This window comes from Chiloscyllium plagiosum, unplaced genomic scaffold (genome assembly GCF_037043375.1).
Source record: "Chiloscyllium plagiosum isolate Xiang-an unplaced genomic scaffold, Cpla_swu_hap1 HiC_scaffold_20, whole genome shotgun sequence".
Lineage (NCBI taxonomy): Eukaryota > Metazoa > Chordata > Chondrichthyes > Orectolobiformes > Hemiscylliidae > Chiloscyllium > Chiloscyllium plagiosum.
Genome location: NW_028270158.1, coordinates 44,937,817 through 44,955,472, shown reverse-complemented (window position 1 = coordinate 44,955,472; position 17,656 = coordinate 44,937,817). Strand labels below are relative to the sequence as shown.

The window sequence follows — 17,656 nt, the reverse complement described above, 5'->3', positions numbered from 1 at the left end:
GCTTGTATTGAGCTTGCTGTGCACAAATTGACTGCTGTGTTTCCTAAATTAAAGCAATGAATTCCAGATGAATTGGTTTAAGAGCGCACTGGGCTGTCTGAAGGTTATCAAAGATGCTGTAGGAAGCTTGAAAAATGCAATTGTGCTCCTTTGGGACATTGAATTGTGCTGTATACTTTGCAGCAAGATTTTATGAATGCCCAGCTGAAGGGAAACTGAAACTTTCGGTTTGTGTATAATTTTCAAACAACAGATAACCAAAATCGAACAAATAGAAAGTCATTTTTAAAAAATATATACGGACAAGTCTTTTGAAAACAAAAATGTGTCCTTAACCAGTATGTGGTGCTGTAGAGTACCAGAAACAACTCCCAGTCCCGGGGAAGAGCAATGCTGCAGGAATTCAAAGTAGAAATCCAGTGACAAACAAAAAGGTATTTCTTTCAAAAAAATGTTTCAAAATATTGAAGAAAAATATCATACGTTCTTGGTGCTTTACCCATGGGAAGGGTACTGACTGATTTGATCAGTGCTAGGCCTCAGTTTTCTGATTGATCCTGAGGCGTGACCCAAGCAACAGCCGCTGTCACTTGGAGGACTGATCAAATTTAACCTCTTGGAAGCCTGGGGCCTAACGTAATTTTATTTTCGTTTTGTCAGTAAGATATCCCGTTTTATTTATATATGTTCTGAATTTAAAGTGTTCAGCTCGGACTGAATTGAAGGCTAGTAAGACTCATTACACATTTATGTGAATTTCCAATTTTGCCTAATGCCAAGTGAGGCCTACAACCAAACTCTCAACCTGTAGAAACATCTTTTATAAGATACTTTGTAAAGTATTCTTCATTAAATAAAACCTTTTTGTTTTTACCAAATATGTATGTAAATTAATAGCTGAAAATGTACAATCTAATTCAGAAGAAACATTTCTGAACTTGTACTGACAGTGTTTTATGCTTATTCTTAACACTTTAGGATTGTGTTAGGTTTGTTACTGGTATTTTTGGACATGGCTAATGATGCCCCTTAATGGTTAATCTTGAACTTGTTACTTTATGGCCCAGAATGATTAGTGTTTTATCGTGTATGTTTTTGTCAGATAACTGTTGCTGTGAAGTGCCTGGGAACATATATGGTGCTGTATTAATGCAAGTTGTTTTAAATTGAATGGATCTATTTTAATTTTCCAACTGTACCAAATACTTTTTGGCATTTTAGAAATTTTTATATGAAAGAAAGAGCTCAGGTTTAAATTGAAGTTCAATATTCCAAAGTGGATTGCAGCCAGTGTTTTTGCATTTTGAAATGCAGTTGCTGTTTCAATGAAAACATTTGCAGCAATGAAATAGGTAATGACGGGCTCTGTTCCTTGTTCCATGATAGGTATGACTCTGACATGAATTGGTGGCAATAACACTCTCCCCTCTGAGTGAGAAAGTTATGAGATTAAGTCTCACTTCAGAGACCCAAGCACAGAAATCCCAGCTGACAGTTCCAGTCCAGTGCTGGAGGTGCAGTCTACTGGATGAGAAGGAAAACGTGGGCGGCACGGTGGCACTGTTGCCTCACAGCGCCAGAGACCCGGGTTCAATTCCCGACTCAGGCGACTGACTGTGTGGAGTTTGCACGTTCTCCCCGTGTCTGCGTGGGTTTCCTCCGGGTGCTCCGGTTTCCTCCCACAGTCCAAAGATGTGCAGGGTCAGGTGAATTGGCCATGCTAAATTGCCCGTAGTGTTAGGTAAGGGGTAAATGTAGGGGTATGGGTGGGTTGCGCTTCGGCGGGTCGGTGTGGACTTGTTGGGCCGAAGGGCCTGTTTCCACATTGTAATGTAATGTAATCTAATCTAATCTAAAACCCAGGACCCATACATTCTGTCAGTGTTGAAGGTGAAAGATCCTACAGCTGTTATTTCAAAGAAGAGCAGGGGAATTATTAAATTGACATTTATCTCTCAACCCAGCATCACTAAAGTAGATTATCTGGTTGTTATCACATCGCGATTTGTGGGATCTTACAGTGCACATTGCTGCAGTATCTGTATAACAGGAGTGACTACACTTCAGGAAAGTGCTCCATACTGCAGAACTCTTAGGGGTGTCTTAAGGTTGTGAAAGGTACTGTCAAAATACAAGTGTTTCCTTTTTATTCCTTATTAGTTGGGGACCATGTTTAACATTTAGTCTGGGTTTGTTTTATCCTGACACCAGTGACAGTGAAGCCAATCATAACATTTACACTGTTATCCGTGGCTAAGGCTACTTAATTCAGCATATACTGAGGTTCAAATTTGGTTTTACCCTGATTTGTACAGTTTAGCAGTGCATTTAGTATGGTCTGGTTCTGAAAACAATATTCCAGGCCTAGTGTGGCCTGTTTGCAATTACTCTGCTTGTAAGTAAACAGCAATCTTGTAATCCTGATGAAGCGCTTTTGCCCGAAACGTCGATTTTCCTGCTCTTCGGATGCTGCCTGACCTGCTGTGTGTTTCCACCACCACACTAATCTTGACAGCAGTCTTTTAAAGTAGGCTCTGATCTAATCTAACAAATTTCTGTGGAATAACCTTCCCAGAGAGTGGTAGAGGCTGAGTCAATGAATTGTATTCAAGGTTGAGTTGATCTGAATTTTGATCTGCAAAGTGGTCGAAGGCAGAGTAGGCAGACAGGAAAGTGGAGTTGAGGCCATAATTAGATGGTCTATGATCTTATTGAATGGTGGAGCAGGTTTGAAGGGCTCAATGGAGCGCTCCTAATTCTTCTGTTCTCCTGGTTTGTTAATTCAAAGCAGTTCCGAGAGCCATCCATTCAGTCTGTGTTTAGAGTCAGTTTCGTTACACAGATTGAGAACTTAGAAATTCTCAGTTCAACCAGCTGTAGTTACAATCCATATCATGGATTTGTGTCCAGTTCAAAGGGATTCTGCCGCGTCCAGATACAGAGCCTCTTCGGAAGCCTCATGTCTAGTTTTCACTTGCCTTTAACTGAGACAAGACTGCTGCGGAGTTCTCATAGTCCAAAACTTGTACAGACATTGCCTTCTCCCTTTCTCCCTCAATGCCCAGCTTCTTCCCAGCAATTCAGTTTTGTGGCTCCTCCCCTTTCTTAGAATCCTCCATAGCTTGTGCGCCCATACAGCGTTGTTGGAGTAGCCACTTTTCAGATGAAATGTTAAACTGCGGCCTGGTCTTGTAGTTCAGGTGGTTCTTTCCCTTGAACTTATGTGAGAGATGGGGAGCAGGGGGATGGGGAGATGAACTTAAGAAATGGGGCCAGAGGTAGAGATGGTACCACCTGATGAAGGAGTACCACCTGATGAAGGAGCGACGCTCCGAAAGCTAGTGTGCTTCCAATTAAACCTGTTGGACAACAACCTGGTGTTGTGTGATTTTTAACTATGAATAGGAAAGATTTAGAGGGGTATGGGCTAAACACAGATGAGTGGGCTTAGCTTTGTTTGGGAAACTTGATCAGCATGAACAAGTTGAACTGAAGGGTGTGTTTTCGTGCTGTATGACTCTATGTTCAATGACACAGCTGAAACATCTCTCTGAAATAAAGAATTCCAAAGATTAATGGCCGTCTGATAGAAGAATCCCACCTCCCACCTCATCTCCACTTGAAATGGGAAATTCTTTATTCTTAATCTATGTTCCCTAGTCCTAGATTCCCCATAAGGGCAGATGTCACCTCAGTGAGAGGAGTCCTCTCAGACTCTTTTATATGTATCACCTCTCGTTTTTTTGAAATTCCAGTGAGTATAGGCCTGACATACTCAATCTTTCCTTATTAGAGAAAGTTACAACTTTAAGTAAGAATGGGGGAGCGGTTTGAGGAGGTTGGTATTCTGATCTCAACCAATATGAATACAAAAATAAAGAGTTTGTTCAGTTATTTATTTATCATTGAGACCTTGCTGTGTACTAATTGGCTGCATTTTGACCATTACAAACCAGCAGTAGTGTGTTTTGATGTGGCGAGGTACAATAACAATTTACATTATATAAGCTCTAATTGTAGTAAGTTTTGAAAATGCTTCACAGAAGCATCATAAAACGAAATTTGATATTGAGTTTCACAAAGAAGAAATTAGATTAGGTGATCAAAACCTCAGTGAAAAAGATTGATGTTAAGGAGTGTCTTAAAGGAGGTGGGAAGGGGATCCCAAAGTTTACGACTGAGGCAGCTGAAAAAGCTGCTGCCAGTAGTCAAATAAATTAAATTAGGCATGTGCAAGAGGTCAGAATTCGAGGACCAGAGGGATCTTGGAAAGGCTTAGTGCTGGAGGAGATTACATAGGTAGAGAGTGATTTAATGGAAGACTTGTATGTCTGTAGTATCGTTCACAACCTCAGAATGACTGAAATGCTTAACAGCTAATGAAGTATTTTTGAAGTGTAGTCAGCATCATAATGTATGCGACCTAGATATTTATAAATGTAAGGTTTCAACATACAAAATGTGTTGCAGCGAAACATTCATCCTCACCCCCTGTTATCCTGCCTGATGTTAGATGTTTTTCATGTTGCCCAGCGCAGAATGGAGACCTCTTTGCAAAAGTTAATCAACTTTACATTCTGAGAATTGATTAGATTAGATTAGATTACAGTGTGGAAACAGGCCCTTCGGCCCAACAAGTCCACACCGACCCGCCGAAGCGCAACCCACCCATACCCCTACATTTACCCCTTACCTAACACTATGGGCAATTTAGCATGGCCAATTCACCTGACCTGCACATCTTTGGACTGTGGGAGGAAACCGGAGCACCCGGAGGAAACCCACGCAGACACGGGGAGAACGTGCAAACTCCACATAGTCAGTCGCCTGAGACGGGAATTGAACCCGGGTCTCTGGCACTGTGAGGCAGCAGTGCTAACCACTGTGCCACCGTGCCGCCCTAAATTGCTGCTAACCATTTTCCATTGGCATAGAAATCCTTTACAAAGAGCCTATTCATAAACATATTTAGCTCAGTGTTTCGGGCAGATCAGTTCTTAGCACCTTGTTACCATCTATACTTAGCTTCTTCCATGTCTCTTGAACCACTGCCTCCAGCATTAGAAATCACTGGACAGGCTTGAGACACTGCCTGGACAAATCTACTTCTATTTTCTACATTGCTACGGTACGAAGTAAAATCCCACCCATGCCTCAGCACCAGCTGCTGCAGGGCTTTTAAGAAATCCACTTCCTGCATTTAACCTTTCTAATTATTCAGTCTAGAATTTGAAACATTGATTAAAAACCCATTGGTTTAAATCTGAGGCAAACCATCTTTGGTTCCCTTTCTTGTGTTAAATTTTATTAACAATAACCCACAGAGAATATAATCAAAACCCAATCAGCCTGCTTGGTTTCCATTTTCTCTTGATGTCTCCTAAAAGATGATACATAATCTACTGCAGAGTCTACAGCAATTTGTGTTAACATCAGCATGTGTGATTAAGTGTATTTGCTTTCTTTAATGCTATAGTTGCAGAAATGAAAACCAAAAGAAAGACATGCGTTTCTATAGCACCCTTCAGTGCGCTCTGCTTCTTAGCTAATTTGTAGTCACTCGTCATCTAGAAAAATGCACACAGCAAGTTCCCATAAACAGTAATGAGATAATGACGAGGAAAAGCTTTGATGTTGATTGAGCAAATGAATATTGGCCAGGGCACCAAGAATAACTCCAAAGCTCTGAAACAGGAATGTTCACATCTACAGGAAAACGTCAACGGAGCCTCAAATCAGTGGCTCATCTAAAAGATAGCACCTCCAACAATACAACACTCCGTCAACAACTGCATCAGAGTGCCAGTGTGCTCATGTCTCTGGAGTAGGTTTTGAACTCATGACCCTTTGAGTCCAATTTACAAGGCCTACCTATAGATCCATGGCTGATACCTGCTCCACATTGTCAGAATGCTTTGGTTACTTTCTGGAGAAAGTGAGGACTGCAGATGCTGGAGATCAGAGTCAAAAAGTGTGGTGCTGGAAAAGCACAGCTGGACAGGCAGTATCCGAGGAACAGGAGAATCGACGTTTCAAGCGTACGTTCCTGATGAAGAGCTTACGCTCAAAATGTCATCTCTCCTGCTCTTTGGATGCTCCCTCACCAGCTGTGCTTTTTCAGCACCACGCTCTTGGTTATTATCACCCAGGCAGAAGTGAGAACTGTAGATGCTGGAAACCAGAGTTTAGATCAAAGTGGTGCTGCCTGACTTGCACAGCAAATCAGGCAGCATCTGAGGAGCAGGAAATTCAACGTTTTGGGCAAAAGCCCTTCATCAGGAATAGAGGCAGGAAGCCTCCAGGGTGAAGAGATAAATGGGGGGGGGGGTTGGTGGGGCTGGGGAGAAGGTAGCAAAGAGTACAATAGGTGAATGGGGGTGGGGATGGAGGTGATAGGTCAGAGAGGAGAGTGGAGCGGATAGGTGGGAAGGGAGATTGGCAGGTAGGACAGGTCATGAAGACAGTGCTGAGATGGAAGGTTGGAACTGAGGTAAGATGGGGGGAGGGGAAATGAGGAAACTGCTGAAGTCCACATTGATGCCCTGGGGTTGAAGTATTATCACTCAGTCTGATCTTTCCTCCCTTCTCTCCACCTCCTTTCGATTGTGCTGTTGCTCTTCTGTCGAAACTGAACCTTTCCAAAGTCACCGGTGGTTAAAAACCTTGTAATCTGAGTGTTGAAACCAACCAAAACTTTGAGGCTAAACAGTGTTGGGAAAATAGAACTGTTGTTCTGAAATTTCTCTCTTTTATCGGCAGATGCCTTTCTGAGACTTTGCATAATGTACTTTGGCAGCAAGACAGAGAAACTGCTTGAATCAAACGAACGCTAATGTTGATGACAAGGTAATTGTAGAAGTCAGTTAGTCTGTGTACACACCAATGAGCATATAATGACCTCAATTAAAATACAGTCGCAAAGGGAGGCCACGCTGGCTCAATCCATAAATATAACAAAATATGTATTTACATACTCTGTCAACATTGTGTTTTGTAAATCATTTTACAATCAGCCTAATTTTAAGATTATCTTTAAAGAGGAGAGAGGGGTGGAGAGATTTAGGGTGGAAGTTGCAGAATTTAGGACCTTGGCAGATGAAGTGATTAAAGTCAGGGTGCATAAGAAGCCAAAATTCTAGAAACCATTATCACTTTTGAGTTGTGGAGCTGGAGGATTTTACGGAGGTAATGAGAGGATGGGGCCAGGATATGAGGAGGAAAAGTAAATTCTCGCTCTATCCTTGATAAATGTTAGTTGGGGAGAAGTGGGTAGAAAAATATCTTTAAAACCATAAATATTTCAAAATAAAAACCAGAAATTGCTGGAGACCTCAACAGGTCTGTCAACATCTTTGGTGAGAAAGTGGAGTTAACATTTCAGAACTGATGTAGGATCACTGGATTTGAAAGATTAACTCCACTTTCTCGCCAAAAATGTTGCCAGAATTGCTGAGTTTTTCCAGCATCTCCAGTTCTTTGTTAATTTTAATATTTTGAATATGAAATTTAGATCCTTCGTTTAAGTTGATACTAGGTGCAATGTGATCAGTTCTCCAAGAGCTGGGATTTGTTGATGCACTTTCATATCTGGATCTTTTCCCTCAGTCTTAATAAAACTGGGAAACTGGATGCATGTAGCATTAAGGTTTGTAAACCTATAAATGTCTAAGGTGGTTGTCAGTGAAATTGATGATAATTTCACACAATTAATAATAGATAAAGCAACAAGTCTTTAAGTGTGTTCTGCTCATTCGTATAGGACAGTACAAGAGCAGGAGATTAAATTGTACAAGAACAGGCAAATTCATTTAATAAAGAGCAAAGAATATAATTATCTTTTAAGAATAAGGAGGCCATATTTTGTGGAGAACATATCTGTCTAAATGGGATATAGGATCTGGGTGCTCAGAAATACTTTTCACTGAAAGTCATGATGCAACAATAAATTATACTGGTCTTTAATGTCATAAAACATCTTGGACTTCACAAAACAAAGTGTTGCACCATGAAATATTAGGTCTGAAGACTAATGCTTGCCCAAAGAGAGATGCTTAAAGGAATATCTTAAGGGAAAAGAGAGAGGTGGAGAGATTTAGGCAGGATATTCCATAACTTAGGGCCCAGGCACTGATGACATAGTCACCAATGGTGGAGCAATTAAAAATCATAATGACGTGTGTTAATAAGGACATTCAATAAAAAAGCAAAGCATGCCTTGGGGCTCATTTGTAGAGGTACAAAATTGAAAAGCAGGAAAGTCAAGTTAAACTTGTATTGAGCCTTGGTTTGATTACACTTGTGTGCAGCTCTGGTTTCTAAATTACAAAAGGAACAAAATCATGATGAGTCAAACTGCAGGAGACACACCACAACATCATGTTAAGGGGATCTTTATGATAGCCGAGGAAGTGATGGAACCTCACTTGCCTACAAACATGCTTTATGTCTAAAGAACATAAAATGAAAAAATGGTGACACAGTAAATATGTGACGGAATGTCTTTATTTTTCAGTTTGATCACACGTTACCATAGACTGATCTTGTACAATAAAAGGTAGACCAGCAGGAGGCTGGAAAAACACAGCAAGCATCAGGATGTGGAGAAGTCAATATTTTGGGTGTAACCCTTCTTCAGGACTGATGCTCCTCCTGATGCTGCCTGGCTTGCTGTGTTCTTCCAGCCTCCTGCTTGTCTACCTTGGATTCCACCAGCTGCAGTCTTTTTGTCTCTAACCAAGCTTGTACAATAAAAATGTTGGGAGTTAGCTCTGGAAAAACTGGGTAATCATTTTCTGTTTAGTGTGTTGTTATCAGGCAGTGTGAGACAGGCCCTCAGTGCAGTCAAACAGGTTTTCCATGTTTCCATGCCACAGTAGAAACTTCTGGAGAATCTCTACAGCCTTTGCAGCTTCGGTGAGGGAAACGAGAGGGTGGGCATTTGTCAGACTCTTCAGGCTCCATGTTGAAGAAGGAGGCTCAAATTTGGGTTAGTTGATCTGACCTAGCTTCTCTTTCTTGGTATCCTGCGCAGTTCTATCTTATTTGAACCCAGTGTTGCAAAAACAGTTGGCAATTGGGACTTCCTTCCTTCCATTGGTGCGTCTTGCCCACCTTCCTGAGCTATATCTTGAAATTGGCTGTTTTGTTATCCTCATACTATGTTGGTGGCAACTTGATGTTTCCAAAACGACGAGGCCTTATGGACATTCCGATCGCAAGAAGTGGCAGCTTTTCATTGTGAACCGTTTCTTGCTTCACTTTCCCTAACGTTACATGTTGCATATTTGAACATTGAAAAGTGATCTGATAAATGATAAAACAGTCTGTTTTATCTGCATTTAAAAGGTCTCTTTATGCATACGCATTCAGGATGTGAGCAAGGTAATTTTGCAAGCAGTCACCTGCCATTGCTGCTGTCATTGTGCATCCCCGCTGTTTGCAGTGTGGGAGACAATGTTCCATCCGATCTGGAATGGCTGCAGGTGAACTCCTCTCTTTGCCAGTACTGTGGTGAAATTACCCACTCAGTTTTCCACTTGCTGTATCCTCTTCACTTTTGTTTCCGATTGACAGCATGTTTCACTTTCTTGTACCTTCAGCCATTCTTTCAGAGTCTGAGCAACTTTTTATGGAGACTTCTCGATGTAGAATGATGCTGACTCGCCAAGATGTCGCAACCTAGAGAGGTCTCACCCTGCTCTGATGGTTTGTTGTGCGTCAATGACAAGTTTGGTTAATCAGGAGTTATCAGTCCAGAACTTTGCATTATCACAGGAATCCTTCCTACTGGATTTACTATTCATTCAATGGGAAAGCTGATACAACTTCACCACAACCAGAGTTACGGGGTATTTGATTTCTGGCTCATGATTTCACTGTGGAGGCCAAGAAAGGTTTACAATATGCCATCAGTATTTAGGGGTTATAACTATCAAGAAACTGGTCAGGCTGGACCTCTTCTGTACACAAGATATTCAAAGTCTATAAAATGATTGCTTCTGATTGAGGAGCTATATAGAGAAGATGTTTATACTTAATGGTGTTTATGCTCCACAGCACCTTTTCCTGCACTTCATTTTACCCTACTCCTTCCTTTGTCCCAGGTATGTTTATCTAGATCCCTCTAATATGCATCAGTGCTATTTATCTCCACCATTTCCTGTTTCCAGAGCTCCACTTTTTGGTTAAAGAAGCTTCTCCTGAATTTCCTAATCAATTTTTTTGATGATTGCTTTACATTTATGGTGTTGAGTTCTAATCTGCCCCATAAGTGGAAAGATCTTCTCTACACCTAGCCTGTCAAACCCACTTATTGTTGTGGTTCTGTTCGCTGAGCTGGGAATTTGTGTTGCAGACGTTTCGTCCCCTGTCTAGAAGAACACCTCTACAATATATTCGCCAAAAACGGATACCCCTGCAATTTCATCAACAGATGCCGAAGGGAAAGACAACGGATTGAGGACATGCCACAACCCAAAGGACTAGCCACTTTACCATACATCTATAACATGTCTGAATTGACAGCCAGACTACTGCGACCACTAGGACTCATAACAGCACACAAAGCAACAGCCACTCTCAGACAACAACTCACCAGGACGAAGAACCCGATACCCAGCATGAGCAAAACCAACGTAGTATACAAAATCCCATGCAAGGACTGCACCAAACACTACATAGGACAAACAGGAAGACAGCTAACGATCCGCATCCATGAACACCAACTAGCCACGAAACGACACGACCAGCTATCCTTAGTAGCCACACACGCAGATGACAAGCAACATGAGTTTGACTGGGACAACACTACTATTATAGGACAAGCCAAACAGAGAACAGCCAGGGAATTCCTAGAGGCATGGCACTCATCCACTGATTCAATCAATAAGCACATCGACCCGGACCCAATATACCGGCCACTGCAGCGGACAGCTGGAACTGACAACCGGAAGCGGCAGATTCAAACCACTACAAATGCCGGAGGAAAGATCACAGAAGCGCTTCACCGGAAGCTCCCAAGCACTGAGGATGTCACCTAGACGGGACGAAACGTCTGCAACACAAATTCCCAGCTCGGCAAACAGAACCACAATAATGAGCACCCGAGCTACAAATCTTCGCACAAACTTTGAAAAACCACTTATAATTGTAATTGCCCTTAATCTATTATTTTGTAGAGATAGTTTCCCCAGTCTGCTTAATCTTTCCTGAAAGGTCTACTCTTCCAGTTCTGTATCATTCCATTGAACCTATTTGGCACCTTCCCCAGTGTCACAATGTGGAGTCCAAAACTGAGCGCAGTAGCTCTAACTGTGGTCTAACCAAAGTGTTATTCATACTCCATATAACTTCTCTACTTCTCAGTTCTCCACTAATTATGGCGTTGCACTGACTTTTATGATCTATTGTCACAGAGTAATAGTTGGTTTGTAGAGTTTGAGCAATGGACTTAAAGCAATCAGTTGTACATCAATAAATTGTTAGTTACTGGGTCTATCACTGATAGGCGGGTAGAGTTTGAAGTGCGTGATTAAGAATATCATTGGAGCACCCTGTCAGCACTTTTAAATGTGATTGGAAGGTTTATGCACCAGTTGTTCTCAATGATGTTAACAATGCTAGTGCAAGTGCCTCACTATAACTCTGGAATATTTCTATGCTTGTGCACATCAATGTAACTTTATATCAGATTGAATTGAAAGCAGAGTTTTGGGTGAGCAGAATCTTTATATCCTGTTGTCCTTTCCGTTTTGTCTGTTTAGCCCCAGGATGACAACAGCACAAGAAAAACAATATCCCCCAACACTGCTTAGCTTTTTCATTTACAATCCAAAGTTTGGACCAAGGGAAGGTGAGGTAGGTGAACAGCAAAACGCATATAATTAATACTTTTTGCTGAAGCTCTGCTGTGGTTTGTCAGTTCCTGTTTTGAGGCTGATTTAATAGTTGGCTTATCTTAAGAATCCCTACCTTTAGTGCTTGATTTTGCAATAACCTATAAAAATGAGAAGACTGACTCCACTGCTAGTGTCCCAACTTGCACCAAGTCCTCTACACCCAAACCCCTAGGATGATCACTGATCTACATTGGGTCCTGGTTAAGCTTGCTATCATTTAAAAATTCTTATTCTTGTTTTCAAATCCTTTCATGGTCCCATCTTATCTCTGTAAGCTCATCCAGCCATAATATGCTCCAAGTGCTATTCATTCCTCTAATTCTGGCCCTTTGAGAAGTTCCAATATTAATTACTCCACCACTGGTGAATGTGACTTCAGCCAAGACTCTTAGCTGTGAATGCCCATGCTGCACCTCTCTGTCTCTCCCTCCTTTTCCTCCATAAAGCCAATTCTTATCATCTAGCCCTTTTGACCAAGCTCTGATCACCTGTCTTAATATCTCCCCATGTGGCTTGGTTTGATAACTCCTGTAAAATGCCTTGGGACCTTTTGCTACATTACAGGTGCGATATAAAACCAAGTCATTATTGCTTATAGATGAGATGCCCAATTGTGATTCATTAACTAATTTGCAACTTCTCTCCTAGGAAGAAAAGAAGATTCTGTTTTATCATCCTAGTGAGGTTGATAAGAATGAAAAGATTAGGAATGTTGGATTATGTGAGGCGATTGTGCAGTTTACAAGGTAAGGACTTTAAAGCAGCTTTATTTTAACAAAGCAACAATGCTTTCTTAGTGAAATATTTTCACTTGGAGTGTGTGATTTCCTATTGATATAATGGATTAAATGTTTCCTGGTATTTGGCTGTATGAGTTGTATCTGGTTGGGAATGGGACCAGAAATTATATAAATGTAGATTTTAAATGTTTGAGTGTCACATGAGATCTCAGGGAGGGAGGGTTCACTTTGGAAGGCAGTGAGTTTGGAAGTGCAAGAAAGGGTGGCGTTGAGAAGCTATTCCAATTTGATCTGGGCATGAGGGAGAATTAATACAGGGTGTTCTCTCTGAGCATTGGCTAGGCAATGGAGTCATGTATACACAGCCTCCCAAGCTAAATGGGCTTTTACTCCACACTTTCTCCTATTGGTGTTCGCTGCTGTGTGCAATTCTGGTCTCCCTGTGGGCAGAAGGATACTATTAAGCTGGAAAAGGTTCAGAAAAGATTTACCAGAATCTTTGAGTTATAAGGAAAGGCTGGATAGGAAGGGAGTTTTTTCACTGGAGGGTGATTGAGGGGTGACCTTATTGAGGTTTATAAAATAATAAGTGTAGATAAGGTGAATGGCAGATGTCTTTTCCCTGGGGCGGAGGAATTTCAAGACTAGAGAGCCATATTTTTAAGGTGAGGGGAGAAAGATTTTTAAAAAACACATAAGGGGCAATTTTTGTGGACTGAACTGCCAGAGGAAGTGGTGGATGCAGATACAGTTTAAAAGACATTTGGATAAGATAATGAATAGGAAAGGTTTGGTGGGATATGAGCCAAGCGCAAGCAGGTGGGACTAATTTAGTTTGGAATTATGGGCAGTATGGATTGAACAGGGTCTGTTTCCCTGCTGTATGACTCTATGCATTTTATGACTTAGTGGTAGCACCCTTGAAATTAGAATCTTATGGGTTCAAATCCCCAACCCAAACATTAGATGACGTAATTCAGGTTGACTACCCCAGTATTGAGAGGGGGGGGCTGCACTGTCAGAGATGGATAGGATGTAAAACCTTGGGCCACATCTGGCAGCTTGAGTGAATGTAAAAGATCCCATGAAACTACCAGAGAACAGTCGGAAGATTTTGCCTGGGGTTCTGGCCAATACTTATCTCCTAACCAACGTTATTGAAATATAAATGACCTGATCACGATCTTATTGCTATCATGGGAGCTTGCTGTACTTAATTTGGCTGCTGTGTTTCATACGTTCGAGCAATGATATATGTCAAACGGTTGTTCATTAGCTAGAAAGAGCTTTGGTCTGTCCCAATTTTGTGAAAGTCACTGTAGAAGTACAAGTTTATTCAGTGGCTTAATCTTCTCATTTGTCCTGATGATTGTAAGTGTTGTAAGCTGTTCTCGATTGAGAATAATCACGTGTTCCTTGCCATCTGGAAGTACTTCAGTGTGTTAGCTCTCAGATTTACAGAAATAGACTCTGACTAACCTGTTTCTGGATTAGTGGTGCTGGAAGAGCACAGCAGTTCAGGCAGCATCCAAGGAGCTTCGAAATCGACGTTTCGGGCAAAAGCCCTTCATCAGGAATAAAGCCTGACTAACCTGTTCCTTTTCTGCATTTACAGGACCTTCTGTCCCACCAAGCCAGCAAAGTCTTTGCATACACAGAAGAACAGGCAGTTCTTTCACGAAGCAGAGGAGAATTTCTGGATGGTTATGGTACATATTACCGGAAAAGTTTATAGATTGTGCAGTGTTTGGTGTGTGTCACTTAGAACTGTTTTGCTTAAGCTGACTGTAACCAAGGCTGAGCTGTGGTTGCTGCATTTTTACAAGTACCTGTTTCAGACCGTTAAGCCCAAATTGGCTGCTCCAAAGGTTGGGTGAATGCAGAATCTCTGCACTGGCTCAGGAGGTCATGGTTCAAACTCCACTTCTGAGACCTGAACCCATAATCCAGGCTGACACTGATACTGAGGGAGTACTGTTCTGTTAGAGGTGCTATCTTTCAGATGAGAAATTAAACTGAGCACCCTGTCTACGATTTTTAGGTAGACATGAAATATTTCCATAGCCATTATTTGAGGAAAAGCTGGTAGTTCTTCTCAATGTCCTGACCTATCTCTCAATGAAAATCAATAAAACAGATTATCTGGTCATTTATTTCAGTAATTGTCAATGCTTGCTGTGCACAGAGTCAAAGAGCACAGAAACAGACCCTTCGGTCCAACTTGTCCATGCTGACCAAGCTTCCAAAAATAAACTAGTCTGTGGAAAAGGATATGGAAGATATAGACTGTAGGGAAATAGATGGTGACATCTTGCAAAATGTCCAGATTACAGAGGAGGAAGTGCTGGATGTCTTGAAATGGTTAAAGGTGGATAAATCCCCAGACCTGATCAGGTATACCCGAGAACTCTGTGGGAAGCTAGAGAAGTGATTGCTGGGCCTCTTGCTGAGATATTTATATCATTGATAGTCACAGGTGAGGTGCCGGAAGACTGGAGGTTGGCAAACATGGTGCCACTGTTTAAGAAGGGTGGGAAAGACAAGCCAGGGAACTATAGACCAGTGAGCCTGACCTCGGTGGTGGGCAAGTTGTTGGAGGGAATCCTGAGGGACAGGATGTACATGTATTTGGAAAAGCAAGGACTGGTTAGGGATAGTCAACATGGCTTTGTGCGTGGAAAATCATGTCTCACAAGCTTGATTGAGTTTTTTGAAGAAGTAACAAAGAAGATTGATGAGGGCAGAGCAGTAGATGTGATCTATATGGACTTCAGTAAGGCGTTCGACAAGGTTCCCCATGGGAGACTGATTAGCAAGGTTAGATCTCATGGAATACAGGGAGAACTAGCCCTTTGGATACAGAACTGACTCAAAGATAGAAGACAGAGGGTGGTGGTGGAGGGTTGTTTTTCAGACTGGAGGCCTGTGACCAGTGGAGTGCCACAAGGATCGGTGCTGGGCCCTCTACTTTTTGTCATTTACATAAATGATTTGGATGCAAGCATAAGAGGTAGAGTTAGTAAGTTTGCAGGTGACACCAAAATTGGAGGTGTAGTGGACAGCGAAGAGGGTTACCTCAGATTACACCACGATCTGGACCAGATGGGCCAATGGGCTGAGAAGTGGCAGATGGAGTTTAATTCAGATAAATTCGAGGTGCTGCATTTTGGGAAAGCAAATCTTAGCAGGACTTATACACTTAATGGTAAGGTCCTAGGGAGTGTTGCTGAACAAAGGGACCTTGGAGTGCAGGTTCATAGCTCCTTGAAAGTGGAGTTGCAGGTAGATAGGATAGTGAAGAAGCCGTTTGGTATGCTTTCCTTTATTGGTCAGAGTATTGAGTACAGGCGTTGGGAGGTCATGTTGCGGTTGTACAGGACATTGGTTAGATCACTGTTGGAATATTGTGTGCAATTCTGGTCTCCTTCCTATTGGAAAGATGTTGTGAAACTTGAAAGGGTTCAGAAAAGATTTACAAGGATGTTGCCAGGGTTAGAAGATTTGAGCTATAGGGAGAGGCTGAACAGGCTGGGGCTGTTTTCCCTGGAGCATTAGAGGCTGAGGGGTGATCTTATAGAGGTTTACAAAATTATGAGGGGCATGGATAGGATAAATAGACAAAGTCTCTTCCCTGGGGTGGGAGAGTCCAGAACTAGAGAGCATAGGTTTAGGGTGAGAGGGGAAAGATGTAAAAGAAACCTATGGGGCAACTTTTTCACGCAGAGGGTGGTATGTGTATAGAATGAGCTGCCAGAGGATGTGGTGGAGGCTGGTACAATTGCAACATTTAAGAGGCATTTGGATGGGTATATGAATAGGAAAGGTTTGGAGGGATATGGGCCAGGTGCTGGCAGGTGGGACTAGATTGGGTTAGGATATCTGGTCAGCATGGACAGGTTGGACCGAAGGGTCTGTTTCCATGGTGTACATCTCTATTACTCTAGTCCTACCTGCCTGCATTTGGCCCATATCCCTCTGAACCTTTCCTATTCATGTACCTATCCAAACATTGTTTAAATGTTGTTACTGTACCTGCATATACCACTCCCTCTGGCAGTTCATTCCATAGACTAACCACCTTCTGTGTGAAGAAGTTGCCCCTCAGGTCCCTTTTAAATCTTTCTCCTCTCACAAATTAAAACTTTGCCCCATAGTTTTGAAATCATCTACCTTAGGAAAAAGAGCTTTGCTATTCTCTTAATCTATGCCCCTCATGATTTTATAAAACTCTACAAGGTCATCCCTCCACCTCCTACATACCAGTCAAAAATGTCCCAGCCTCTCCCTGTAACTAAACCTTCCAATCCTGTCAACATTATTTCTTAATTCTCTCCAGTTTAATAATATCATTCCTATAGCAGAACTGTACACGGTACTCCAAATGTGGCGTCACCAACATCCTGTACAACCTCAACATGACATCCCAACTCCTATACTGAAAGATGTCAACAAGGAAGGCAAGTGTGCAAAAGGCTTTCTTCACCCTGTTGACCTGTGATGCATTTTTCAAAGAACTGTCTACTTGTGTAAGTGCCGCCCTCACACAAGATGCAGATGCACTCTTGTTCAGAGCACATTTCACCTGCTGACTGGAAGCTATTGGTGCATAAAGTTCATGTGTTGACACAGCTTGACATCACTTTATTTACTGTTTTCCTCTTTCTGTTGTTGAGCCCAGGTGGTGTCAAATCCCATGATTGAAAAGCTGAACAAGGATGGAACCCGTGTTCCGGAATACCAGGAAGATGAGTTACTGGTTAGTCGGAGTCTGCTCGTGGTCTACTTCAGCCAGAGAGTTAGATTGCATTATAACATCTTTTACTGAGTATCTCAATATCTGTTAAACAAAATAAAAAGGAGACCTCATGGATATTAGAGGTGATAGCAAAGATTGTAGGGAGAAAAATCCTCATTTCAGAATTCCCAACATTATAGTTTTTTTGTTCTTGTGTGGGATATGGGCATCACTAGCAAGGCTGGCATTTGTTGCTCATCCCTAAATGCTCCTGAACTGATTGC

General features: G+C 41.9%; 1 protein-coding gene across 2 annotated transcripts in view; it reads left to right on the top strand.

The window, feature by feature from the left end:
• Positions 1 to 288: 288 nt before the first annotated feature.
• ccz1 (CCZ1 vacuolar protein trafficking and biogenesis associated) overlaps positions 289 to 17,656 on the top strand; it is a 53,535-nt gene continuing 36,167 nt past the window's right edge. The window contains exons 1-6 of one of the 2 annotated variants that reach the window (XM_043711367.2): positions 289 to 434; positions 6,760 to 6,846; positions 11,763 to 11,856; positions 12,546 to 12,643; positions 14,253 to 14,346; positions 17,316 to 17,393. In XM_043711367.2, coding sequence (XP_043567302.1) covers positions 6,833 to 6,846; positions 11,763 to 11,856; positions 12,546 to 12,643; positions 14,253 to 14,346; positions 17,316 to 17,393 — 378 coding nt within the window. In that variant the 5' untranslated portion in view covers positions 289 to 434; positions 6,760 to 6,832. The remainder of the gene's footprint in view (positions 435 to 6,759; positions 6,847 to 11,762; positions 11,857 to 12,545; positions 12,644 to 14,252; positions 14,347 to 17,315; positions 17,394 to 17,656) is intronic. The other variant, XM_043711369.2, reaches the window with a different exon arrangement.